This window comes from Bradysia coprophila, assembly GCF_014529535.1.
Source record: "Bradysia coprophila strain Holo2 chromosome X unlocalized genomic scaffold, BU_Bcop_v1 contig_12, whole genome shotgun sequence".
NCBI lineage: Eukaryota > Metazoa > Arthropoda > Insecta > Diptera > Sciaridae > Bradysia > Bradysia coprophila.
Window position 1 is genome coordinate 4,080,664 of NW_023503293.1, and position 11,942 is coordinate 4,092,605.

The 11,942-nt window shown below is 37.8% G+C and overlaps 2 protein-coding genes across 5 annotated transcripts; both read right to left on the reverse strand.

Moving 5' to 3' along the window:
- Nucleotides 1-1,417: 1,417 nt before the first annotated feature.
- LOC119067237 (zinc finger protein 883-like) lies at nt 1,418-3,780 on the reverse strand. Of its 2 annotated transcripts, none has more exons than XM_037170098.1 (8): nt 3,376-3,780; nt 3,040-3,322; nt 2,840-2,977; nt 2,499-2,779; nt 2,310-2,430; nt 1,977-2,254; nt 1,728-1,901; nt 1,418-1,653 (listed from the first exon to the last, which is right to left on the reverse strand). In XM_037170098.1, exons 1-8 carry the CDS (start codon nt 3,658-3,660, stop codon nt 1,516-1,518), a joined length of 1,698 nt encoding a protein of 565 aa, XP_037025993.1. In that variant the 5' UTR covers nt 3,661-3,780; the 3' UTR covers nt 1,418-1,515. The 2 variants fall into 2 exon arrangements, with proteins under 2 accessions (XP_037025993.1, XP_037025994.1); XM_037170099.1 differs by having other exon boundaries at nt 3,040-3,307; nt 3,376-3,779.
- A 2,284-nt stretch (nt 3,781-6,064) lies between these two features.
- LOC119067235 (vesicle-fusing ATPase 1-like) lies at nt 6,065-11,642 on the reverse strand. Of its 3 annotated transcripts, none has more exons than XM_037170092.1 (8): nt 11,426-11,641; nt 11,276-11,355; nt 10,821-11,134; nt 10,476-10,757; nt 9,415-10,415; nt 9,008-9,350; nt 8,783-8,941; nt 6,065-8,726 (listed from the first exon to the last, which is right to left on the reverse strand). In XM_037170092.1, the coding sequence occupies exons 2-8, from the start codon at nt 11,285-11,287 to the stop codon at nt 8,588-8,590; spliced, it is 2,250 nt and encodes a 749-aa protein (XP_037025987.1). In that variant the 5' UTR covers nt 11,288-11,355; nt 11,426-11,641; the 3' UTR covers nt 6,065-8,587. The 3 variants fall into 3 exon arrangements, with proteins under 3 accessions (XP_037025987.1, XP_037025986.1, XP_037025989.1); XM_037170091.1 differs by having other exon boundaries at nt 11,422-11,641; XM_037170094.1 differs by having other exon boundaries at nt 8,607-8,726; nt 8,779-8,941; nt 11,422-11,642.
- Between the last annotated feature and the right edge of the window lie 300 nt (nt 11,643-11,942).

The following is an 11,942-nucleotide window of genomic DNA, read 5'->3' on the forward strand; positions in this document are numbered from 1 at the left end:
TGTTTTTAAACAACTTGTTTCAGTAAATGTTTTTCGACAAGTTTATAGTTGCATACATCGCCTTCGGCTCGCATAAGCAAACTCTACTTTTGTCGAAAAGACAGTCAGAGGAGGCCGTTAATCAAAAAACACATCTGTGTTATTATTTCAAACCACTAGGTTGGTTCCTAAAACTTTGGATGATTCCTCTGGCACTAACTAACTTCCATCGAACTTTTTGATGGATTTGGGTTCTTTTCGACATGAGTGAGGTGTTCCAAGATGGGGTTCTAGATTTTAGGATTCAGACTGATGTCTCTAGATTTTTTTTAACTTACATAAGCTTTTATCAAAGGTGGTGATATCAGTCAAAAAAAACCCTTGAATGGTAAATGTGACGCAAGTCCTTTATTGCAAAAGTTTTATCAACAAAAAATTGACCCAAAAAAATTTTGAAAGAAAATTTTACAAAAAGAAATTTGCTTCAGAAGAATGCAGATGTTGAGGAAACCTTTGTTAGGAAACCGGTTCAAAAATGTACTGAAAGAATTTAAACGGAAGAAAGCCGAATCGCCTGCCACTTTTGACGTAAAATTCTTTTTGCAAAATTTTCTTTCAAAATTTTTTGGACCTGCGTCACATTTAACCTTTAAGGGTTTTTTTTGACTGATTTGCTATTATCCCAAATTTTCTACCTTATGCAATAAATTAATTTCGCAGCATCCAAAGTAATCTACTATTATGGCGACTACTATAGAACTGCAGCGTTAGATTTGAAGAGCTTTTACCTTATTACAAATGAAATATTCCACTGTTACCAATAGAATTCCATAAAAACTTCTCTCGAAAGTTTGGTATGTTCTATTTTTTTCGTTTTTTATTTAAATGAAAAAAAAAAAAACAGCGAAGTTGACAAAATGTAAGCTAAACAACCCATTTACAAAACTTCTTGACATTGTGTACGATTTTTTCTCTCTTTTTTCGGTTATTTATACGTATACACTATTAAAGTTTCCAACGACAATAGATTCAATTTATGTCAGCGCAAGTGTCAGCGTTAATTTGAGTTCATTTTCATACATTGCATCAGGTCCCTTATTTGACGTTTCAAAAATGAACCGCTCCTGTTCTATTCTACAAACAACGATACACTTCGATGATAACGACAAAATTTGCACAAAAATAAACTCAATCATTGAACTCAATCAAACCTCAATCTCAACACAGGCCTCGACTAATTTGAGAGTTGTATTGTCTTGATCAGAACATCGTAACCAGTTACTTTTAAACTGAAATGTTGACAAGAAGAACTTGTCATCGAACGTGTCATACGTATTCCGAGTAGCTCGCCAATTTTTCATTTCGCTTTCTAAGAGGTAAGGCGAATAAAATATCTGTGGTTTAACCTTCATCCATATAAAATTAGCGCAATATCGTATTCATTTTCTTTATTAAGAAATAGTCAAATCAAAGCAAATTACATTCTCAACCAAAATATGCCTCTCCTGTAATACTGTTTGCAATCGAATTATCTTTCTACTGCTTCCTCTTCCTTTTCGGATGTTCTGTCTTTGGCTTAGGAGGTTTCAAATGAACTTTTCGATGACCGCGCAGAGATGACTGCTGCGCGAACTTCTTGCCGCAAATTGAACAGGCAAACGGTTTCTCGCCGGTCTAGAATTTCAGTTCATTGTAAATTGATTTACAGAAATTCGATCTCCTAATTAGAGGACTTGTGGCTCACTTACATGCGTTCGCTCATGTTCTTCGCGACAATAATTCGTCTTGAATCCTTTTTTACAGTAATTGCATTGCCACGGTCTTGTTATGCCGGCATGCAAAAGCTTGTGCCTGGTCAATTGATCTTCTTTTAAAAAATCCTTCGGACATTGATCGCATTTAAATCTCCGGTTGACGGGGAACTAAAACAAGGCGAAACGATGTTGAAAGCGCAACAATTCCGATAATATGCTCCATCTCCATGGTACTCAACTCACGTGAACTTTCATGTGACCGGCCAGATGAACCTTTTGGATGAACCCCTTCGAACAAATCGTACATTTGTGAGGTCGACCTGCATCAGTGTGAATTTTCGCGTGACTGTTGACCTTTGCTTTGGTGGAAAATTTTCGATCACATTCGTTACATTGAAACGGCTTTCCTGTATGTACGCGATAATGAACCATCAAATTTCGCTTGTTGCTCAGTTTGGCTCCGCATAGATGGCAGAGCCATTCGGTTTGGTTGTGCACTTTTGAGTGCACAATTAGCTGACCTGCAAAGTTTTGTTTTAGATTCCCGATTTGCAATGCAACACCAGGCCTCCCTACCTTCTTTGTCAAACTCTGTCGCACAAACATCACATTTGTACTTGCCAGTAACGGTCGTTTGTTCTTTCTTCTTTCTGTATAAATCATCTAACTTTTCACTCAGACTCCTGTCAGGTCGTTTCTGTAGAAATGAAACAGCCGTAATGTCTAAGTCTAAGCACAATCCATAGCCTGCGAATCTAAACTCACGTGCCCTTTATGATGTGTCTTGAATTGCATCCTCGTAATGAAAACCTTCGAGCACTTGGAGCACTTAAACTGTTTTACGTGCGGATTGCTGTGACTGAGTAAATGCTTTTTCAACACTTCGGGCCGTCTGAACGCTGCATCACACATATTGCAGTGAAACGGTTTCACATTTAGATGCGCATTCAAATGATAAACCATTTTGGTAATCCATTTTCCGCACAGGATGCATTTCGAGGTTTTTCCGATTGTGTGGTACAGAGTGAAGTGATGCAGCAAGTGACCTACAATATCGGAACCATATTACCTATGACATCTCTTTGTTCAAAATCTTTTCTTCTTACCAACCGTATTCATAGATTTCTGACACAAGTAGCACTCGAACGATGTTGGAAGTTCCTGTGATTCGATTGTTCGTTTCACAGTGGATCTCGTTTTTCTTCGAATTGAGTGGCAACGGTTAAAGTGATAAGTTAATTTGCCTGCAATATCGAAAAAAAAAATAGAATTTACTGTTCCAATTAGTAAATGATCGCAGTGTTACCAGCCGTTCTAAAAGTCTTGTGGCACAAGTAGCACTCGAACCGTTTTGTACTTTTCAACGATGGGAATGGCTTTTCCGTCATCGCCTGAATGTTATCCTTTCGCGATTTACTGTTCACTCCACTTTCATCTATCGGTTCACGGTTGTGTCGCCAATTCCTTACCTCATTTGTTGTTCCTTCCTCACTATCACTGGCCGAATCGTCGTTGAAGTTCTCACCATCGGATGAATTGAGTTCTTCTGTTTTTATGATCTCCAAAACTTGTTTCTGTGTCAGAGCGGACTACATCTTAAACTACTCAAGTCACAAAAAGTGTCTCGTTTTCTGATACCTACCTCATCCACCAGCTCGTTACTGTGCTCGAAACTCTTTGTCAAATCAAACACATCGTTCACCGACAAAACCTTCTGTTCCGCATTCAAATATTCCAGAATCAATGTATCCAGGCCGCAGATGAATTGGTTCAGAATGAACGCCTCCGAATGCAGTCCGTAGTCGCACGGTTGTGCTAGGATTTTCAAACGGTCGTACCAATTTTTCAGTGTTTCGTCGGCCTGTTTGTTAGCCGAATTAAATTCCTTGCGGTAAGGAATTGAGTATGTTGAAAATCGCAGAACCATTTTTGATTAACAGTGTTTAACAGCTTGCGATGAAAGATACAAAACCAACACAAATAATTTCCATACACAAAATCGAAAAAAACGAAAACTAAAACTACAAAAATATTTGTAGTGCATGACAGGTCATGACAGCCACGACATCTATATCGAAGAAATTTTTAGCGGAATTTTTGAAAGTGTCACTCTTTCGATTTTCCAGCAACGACGGAAGGTTCGTGATCAACTCAGAAGTGTATTTAGCTGTTCTGAGAAATATGTCTGACGATATGTATTGCGAATCAGTTATTTTGTACAAACAATATTTTTTAACGACCTTCGATATCCTTCAAGACATTCAACTAAAAGTACACAGCTGTTTTCGATAAGTTGCTCGATTTTTAAGCAAAAATTTTACTCACCAATTTGTTAAAATGTCAAAAATATTATTTCATGTCCCATATCAGTGATTTTCCTCTATTCCACGGAATTAATGTCATTCCGACTGGCCTTTTCACATCGTCTTTCGAAATCGGTGGTTCCAAAATAATAGGGATACCGGCTCACGAAAAAGCATGCGAGAAGATTTTGTTAATATTATTGTGTCTCGGAATCCATCCTTTACTTTTTTACAAGATGATGACGGTTAATTCGTCTACTAGCTTCCCACAAACACAACGGTGTTCTTCACATATCTTGCAACCCAATCTAAGCGCTACAGCTATTCTTGCCGCATTAGTGTCTAAAAGTAACCCCAGATTACTTGAAGTTATAACTTGCAACCACTTTGAAGCCTCTTTTGTTGATGATGCAAGTAACCTAGCACGGTCTACTGGAGAAATAGAAGCCAACAACTCGCCAAAAATATTTCGCACACCTATCAAGTCCCATTTCTTTTGAATACTTTTAGCTTTTTCACTTAACAAATAGTATTCAGAAGGAAGACTTTGCAAAACCGATAGAACGTCACGGTTTAACACTTTTAAACCAAATTTGCTGAGGATCTCATTCGACAATTTCGAAGACTGATGGACAGACAACAAGTACGCTGGATAGGCCAACCCCAAGGATTTTTTAATCCCAAAACCACCGAACGAAAGAGGGAGAGATGCCTGCTTCCAGGGAACCACTCCAAGTTTCGTGTTCGTAATAACTTTAAGCGTAGTACGAAGTCTGTCTAATACATCGGGCAAGAGATAATTGAGCCTGGGAGCTGAAAGAGAACTCTTAAAAACACACAAAGCAGGATGAACGTCCAAAAGCTGTAAATGCTTTGACAACAGCTCGACGCTTTCAACCTTAGTCGAAAACAATCCATGGACACCTTCTTCGAAAATAGGAGCTCCAAGCAATTCGAAAGAAGTTTTGTCAACTTTACGAATGCCTGGTAAAAGACCCGATATTTCCCTGTATATTTCATTCTCCGCTTCTACTGACGCATTCACAAAAAACTCCTAGCACTTTTCGGTGTTCTACTCCATCACTGAATCCTCAAAAAAGTCTAATATTCTTATCTCACAGAAGCGCCTCTAATAATATATCATTTTAATGTAGGATTAAGATTTACTGATGATCTCTTCGTTGACAAGACAAGAAAACGTTTTTGTTTAATTATCTTTAGTTATTTTTATTGAACAATTTTCGCTAAATTTTATAATAAATTCAAAAATAATAAAAATTAAAATCAACAAAATGGAAAATTTTCTTTTAGATCTAACTTTTCTTTCGCTAATCATTTGAATAAACGATCTCTTATTTAAATGCAATTACATTCGATAAATATTATAGACTCAAAGATTATAACAACAAACAGCAGAAGGTTTATTTATATTATATGTGTTAATACAATGATGTTCATTTTTAAACCGATAAAACCGAGACTGACAATAATGATAAAACTTAAAAAATTAATTAAGTCGAACAATATAACCTGCTAGTAACAAAGTATCATACGCAGACAAGAGAGATAGAAAGGACACACTTAATACCATGGATTTAAATTTTTATTTAGTGACGAGGACCTAAGTACAACAAATTTAATTTGGAGAACGCACTTTCTGTTTTTGTTACGCTAATGTGGCTGACATGGCTACAGTTGGTGTAATGTTCATAGAAAGTGAACGAGTGTAGTTTTATTAAACTGTCTAACGAGCATAGGAGGTTTAGATTCAATGAATGTTATCACACGACACGAGAGTTTATTGTAGTAATAATTCTGAAGAAGAGAAGGTTCAAAGGTTAACAAATGATCAAATACCGGAGGGTAGAAGTGCTCGTATATATTTAAGCGTAGGACGTGTATCTTTGACACGGTTGAGAATAATACTTGACTCTACGATGTGGAATGTTTGGAACGAACTCACCAACCGAACTGAATTTTATCACTTGTCCGGAGGTGTTTATCGAGGTCCTGGTCACTGATTTTACGTTTTCTTTTTAAATTTATTTTTATTTTTTTGCCTTTAGCTATCTTTACGCTTAATTTTGATAAATAATTTTTAATTAATTTTTCTAACTCTACTGGTAATCACCTCAACGTGTGTATGTATAATATTTTCGTCATTGTAGCACTATAATAGTTTCCCGCATTTGACTTAATTGATGCATTTTTTAATATCGTTAATTGTATTGCTTGTCTTAAACGTACCATATTCATTTTATATTGAATTCCTGATTAATTTTGCTTTCTTTTTAAATTTTCATTGATGCAAAATGTTTTTTTTTTATTATCAAAAAATGCAACCAATCGATAAAAATTCATTCAAAATAAACAATGTTTTTTCCTACAAAAGAAGCGAAAATTGATTGTGGTGCTGTGAAATGAAATTTACACTTTGCTTTGGCAACACTATGCATCCATTGATACTAGTCATTGCTCTTAATTTCGACGAGTGTGGAAATTAGTAGAACAGTTTCGCTAGTCATAAAAAGTGATTACTAAGCAATTACGAACCACATTATACGATGAACGAAAATCTCATTTCCGGACTAATCTGGGCTAATGGCGACCAGCGGGTAATTTCGATCATCTTAAAATTTTATTTGACTTTGGTCTAACTGATCGCCATTACCCCATTCCGCTATATTTTATGAAATTTGCAAAAGTGAGTGTAGCAGCGAATCAAGGAAGTTCTACCAATCACACAACTGTTGAATGGTAAACGGAAATTGCTCAGAAATTTCTTTTTATGACTAGCAAAGATACAACCGTTCCTTACTCTCGGACAACCATCGTTTCCAATTGTCGAATTTCCAGCCCAATCTACAATTTGAACTATAATTATTTGCACACATCTACTCTAACTGGGTGTCGCCGGTCAAATATAATTTAAAACTAGATCTGTAAATGACTTAAATAATGTCGTCACTTTTCGAACTCCGTCAATCTGTTGGAACATTCGCCGCATTCGCAGTGTGTTCGCAGTATATGCAAAAAATAACGAAGTCACGTTGGCTGCATGTGCAAACAGTTTGTCAGCGCGAAGTGATCTGCAGGAGCCAACCATAAAGAACGCCCGCAAAGAGAAAAAATTCTGTTCAAAAAAATCCGGAAATCGTGTGGACGGACTAAATGGATGACCCCTTACGTTGTCGATTATAATATCAACTATAATCGCATGCTAAGTGGGAATATCATCGAACAAGACAGATTTTCTAATTTATTTACAAACGAAATGCAAGCCAGGTTATCAGTCTTTCAGTCGCAATCGGCAGCGAATCAACTCTAATCGACAAAATATTTTTTTTATTTTTGAGTATAACACACGCTAGGTTATTTTACTGACTGTACATGGCGTCTAAGTTTTCCTTATGGCTCATATAGTAATATAAACATGAATTGAATGTGTTCAGATCGGTCCAACTTTGAAATTGTAGTAGTAATTGTAGGTATTGTATTAAGGACGACACGTAACCATATTGTCTCTTCCTTGTCTGTCGGTGATCACTCAAATGATAATTTCTTAAAAGAAAATGGGGAGCCCCAATTTGTTTTGGCTTTATGGCTTTAAGTCAAACCAGACACAGTGCGGCTACGACAGTGTTGTTGTTTGAAGTGAAACTATTTTATCATTAAGTTTCACCTGTGTGTCCTCTTTCCTTAGGGGCCTTGCAGGAAATTGTTTTCCGTATCTGGTAATTTAAAAAGGGTACAAGCGTCAAAACTCATGTATAAACTTTGACTTGGACTTTAATGAGCCTGATTGTATCGCTAAATATAACACTCGTGTGTCAATTGAACAAATTTCGTTGAATCGATCAACATTCAAGTCACTAAAATTGATGAGATAATCCAACATAAAATGCTTTCGCGTAATTGCGTACAATGTACGACGACAATACGAATGGCAGATTTTTCGTTTAACGCAAATTGTTGCTTATTGAACGTAACAAAAAGTGTAAATTTCAAATCAAACTACTTGCAGTGCATTTATATTCTTATAGCTGTTAAGTGTTCCACTATTTTCAATAATTTATCCGGAACAAAATTTCACATCAAAATTTCATTGATACCGGACCAACGTCAGCACGTTGACCGGTTCAAATAGAATTGGTAAAAGTTTAAATGGAATGCATCTTTCGGTTACAACATTAAATGCCGGCCCACCGTTTTGTGTTTTAATAACAAATTTGATGTGTGATACCGCCATTGAACATTGCACTTGGGATCAAATTAACAAAAAAAACAAAAACTGTGACACCGACAATTTCTCATGCAAAAAATCACATCTCGTTACAAAATGCAAAAACTATCAGCCAAAAAACTCCTCACTTATTCCGCTGTCAGCACACGAACAGCTGAGCGCTACACAAAAACCGAACCGGACAAACGAAAATTCACATCCATTGATTATAAGTAATTAAATGTCAAATATATTGGTGTGTTTGTCGATCAAAAAATGTCGTTAAACGTAACAACATTAAATTGAATATGCTATTCTGCCCCGTCTAGTTACTGATGGATACTGGTGCCCGCATCCAGACCACCTTCCTCTTCCAATTTGCAGAGGAATTTTGTGACACGATATGCCTGTTCCGTTTGACGTGCCATATCGATGAGTCCTTGGAGCTTTTTGATGCCCACGAAAATTCTGCAAATTTTGATTGTCAAGAGAATGTTCAATTATTTCGTCGGCTGTGTACTCACTTCTGTCCACTCATTTTCTTAGCCAACGTATTCAGTTCGGATTTGCTGAAGAGATCGTATTCTTCCAGAACAGCCAGGACATGTTCCGGTTTTGACAAATTCGGAACATGCAAAATTGCTGTGAATGCTGACAGCATCTCCATGTCTTCGAGTACTTGCCTGAAAACATCCATTTTCAAAGCATTCAATAGCTGAACAAGACTGGAACAGAAGTAATTTTCTTACCGTCTGCTGCTAGTGCACAAAATCAGCAGTTTTCGTCCCTTAGGCGGCTGCTTTTTCAATAACACCAACAGAGCTTGTAGAGTTAAATTGGAATACCGTGGACCGATAGGACCATAATCCAACAATCGTTCTACATTGTCAACGACAATACAACTGAGTGTCGATCGATACGCATCATCGAAGATCTTCCGAATTTGTAGACATTTTGCTGATTCCGTAAAACCGACCATGTCGTCAGGTGAACAAATTTTAACAAATGGAAAGTCTGACATTAGAGCCAATTTTGCAGCAAGTGCCGTTTTACCGGAATTCGGTGGACCTTCCAATAAAATGGATACCAAACCTAGCCGAAGAAGTTGATAGTTAAATGAAAAAGAACTGCAAAGTACTTTCGGTTTATGTGTTACCTCCACTCTCAGACGCTTTTGCCTGTTCGGTATACAATTTACCATCTTCAATTAGATTCGACACCGGAGTGCCCCAGTTAATAATTCCTCTAGCCAAATAGGATTCCAAAGCTTCAGCCGCTGTACCAAACGCAGGCTTTATATCGTTCTCCAGAGCGTGCAAGAAATCTTCACGATTCACCAACAACTTTTCCATGGCCTCGGGATCGACTGCGACTTTCGAATCAGCTTTAATCAATCGATTCATTGCTGTTGATTGCGCAGCCCTTACTAAACCTTCCAATTCGGCACCACTGAAATTTTTGGTTTTTCCTGCCAGTTCACGACAATCCACATCAGGATTAATCTTCTTATATTCGCGCATCCGTCTTGTGTGAATGTTCAATATCTGGAAACGACCGTCCTCGTTCGGTAAACCAATTTCCATTTGAACTTCCAAACGACCTGGACGCATCAACGCCTCATCAATCATATCGCGTCGATTTGTCATTCCAATCACCAAAATGTTGTTCAATTGTTCAACACCATCGATTTTGGCCAGCAGTTGATTGACAACCGTATCATGCACACCACTGTTTCCAGCCACGGATCCTCTCGCCTTGCAGATCGCATCAATTTCGTCAAAAATGATGATGTGCAGACCACTGTTCGGACCTAACCGTTTCTCCTCTTCTTCGGCCTCGGCGAAAAGACGTCGAACATTGGCTTCAGATTCACCGACATATTTGTCCAGAATCTGTGGACCGTTGACAATTTTCGGTTCGCGTGCGTTCAACATTGTGCCGATTTGACGAGCCATCAATGTTTTACCGGTTCCGGGTGGACCGTACAACAAAATTCCTTTGACATGCTTGCATCCCAACTGTTCGACCAATTCTGGTGGAAATACACGCGAAGCAAATGCTCGACGAAAGATTGCGTTAAACTCTTTGTCCAAACCACCGATTCCCATTTTACCGAAATCCCAATCTGGATTGATGATGGACTGACGCACAATTTTCCTGTATTTTTAAGGTCTTGGCTAGAATAACTTTCAATCGAATGAATGTGCGTCTACTTACCCCTTAGCCTTTCCAACCAAATTTATGGACGATCCCTCCGATTTTTCAAAAGTGACCGTGCAATTTCCGGATAGTTTACCGAACCTCGTTTTCTTCGGTTCTGTGTTCTCTTTCATGGCAAGATGTGGATCCACAGCTTCCAATGTTTTTACTGCCAAGCCCAACAGTTTCTTATCCTGAAAGCTAAACACCAACGGCTGACCGACGGTGAGTGCTAGGCCCGAAAATTGCATAATGAAATCTTTCGCCATCAAATCCGAATCGTATGGTTCCAGCGTCGTACTACATAGAGACCACCGAACTGTCTTAACAAAGTTCTGGCTACAATGTTCATCTAACACTTACGTCTTCTTCTGTAAAAAGTCCACTTCCATGACCACATTGCAGAGACATTCGGTCGCACTGGTGGGATTGAAACGATATGGTTTTATGTCAATATCCTGATTGATGGACAGTGTAGCCCATTTTCGTTGTAGCAATGAAAATCCAATTGCATTCCGTGGAACGTCGTCCGACCGATGAATTGCAAACACGAAATGTTGGCCGGGACCAGTGGACACTTCGATATATTGAACTTCATCTTGAAAGTCTGATATGTTGACAATGGCTTTATTAGTTAATGATAGCTCGTCAGTGGGACACTTTGTGGCCTTCATTCGCTATGAAATTGAACCGAAAAATTGAAACGTAAACAATGTATCGATAGAGTAAGTCTCGTTGGATGATAGAGATTTTGGGATTATTTTTCGGTGAGTCAATTGAATGGAAAAACATTTTATTTCGTTAATAATCCTACTTACCACAGACATCATGGCTAATTTAGTCTACTTCAATGTCGTGTACTGGTTAATGCAAGAATCCCACAGGGAATTTTCTGTTTCTATAAAAAAATTACGCCTAACGTTATACAACAAAAGAATAAAAATCAATATTTTGATTCACTGACTCACTGACGATATGTAGCTAGTGTTGCAAATCCCTTTTTTCTATTAATTCTGGACAATTCAATGGTATATAGAATAGAGCCCTTACTACCAGAACGAATACGGGCTGTTATCGACAAAAGCCTTGCTTTTATTTAATTAAAATATCTTCAGCAAATCCACTTTTGAACTTTTTTGTTTTTCAAAATGTAATGTCAAACTCAGCGTACATCAGCGACTGATGACATATATTATTTTTGTTGGCAGTGAAATAGAGACATCTGTTGGCGGTTCATGCAGAAACTGCTAAGTGTGTACAGCGCGTACAGAGATATTATAGAGTTATACGAACCGCCATATATGTCGTCTTTATCATTTCAAATACCCGATGGTAGGTTATACCGAACCTGATGTTACATTGGATTTTAACGCTGTAATTTGAAGTAGGGAATTAATAGAGAAGGTCAGTTTATGCAACGTGCTCTCCAGCGCAGAGTGGATTGCAATAGACTGTAAAACAATCAGATGAGGTTCTCGTCATCGG

Excerpts from the sequence above, each read along its gene's own strand:
- LOC119067237 (XM_037170098.1), bottom strand. The coding sequence starts at position 3,660 with ATGGTTCTGCGATTTTCAACATACTCAATTCCTTACCGCAAGGAATTT. Across the intron at positions 2,780-2,839 it reads GAAATCTATGAATACGGTTG|GTCACTTGCTGCATCACTTC; the intron begins GTAAGAAGAAAA and ends CCGATATTGTAG. Across the intron at positions 1,654-1,727 it reads AAGAACATGAGCGAACGCAT|ACCGGCGAGAAACCGTTTGC; the intron begins GTAAGTGAGCCA and ends CTGAAATTCTAG.
- LOC119067235 (XM_037170092.1), bottom strand. Across the intron at positions 10,758-10,820 it reads GACTTTTTACAGAAGAAGAC|TACGACGCTGGAACCATACG; the intron begins GTAAGTGTTAGA and ends GTCTCTATGTAG. Across the intron at positions 9,351-9,414 it reads AAAAGCGTCTGAGAGTGGAG|GTTTGGTATCCATTTTATTG; the intron begins GTAACACATAAA and ends TTCTTCGGCTAG.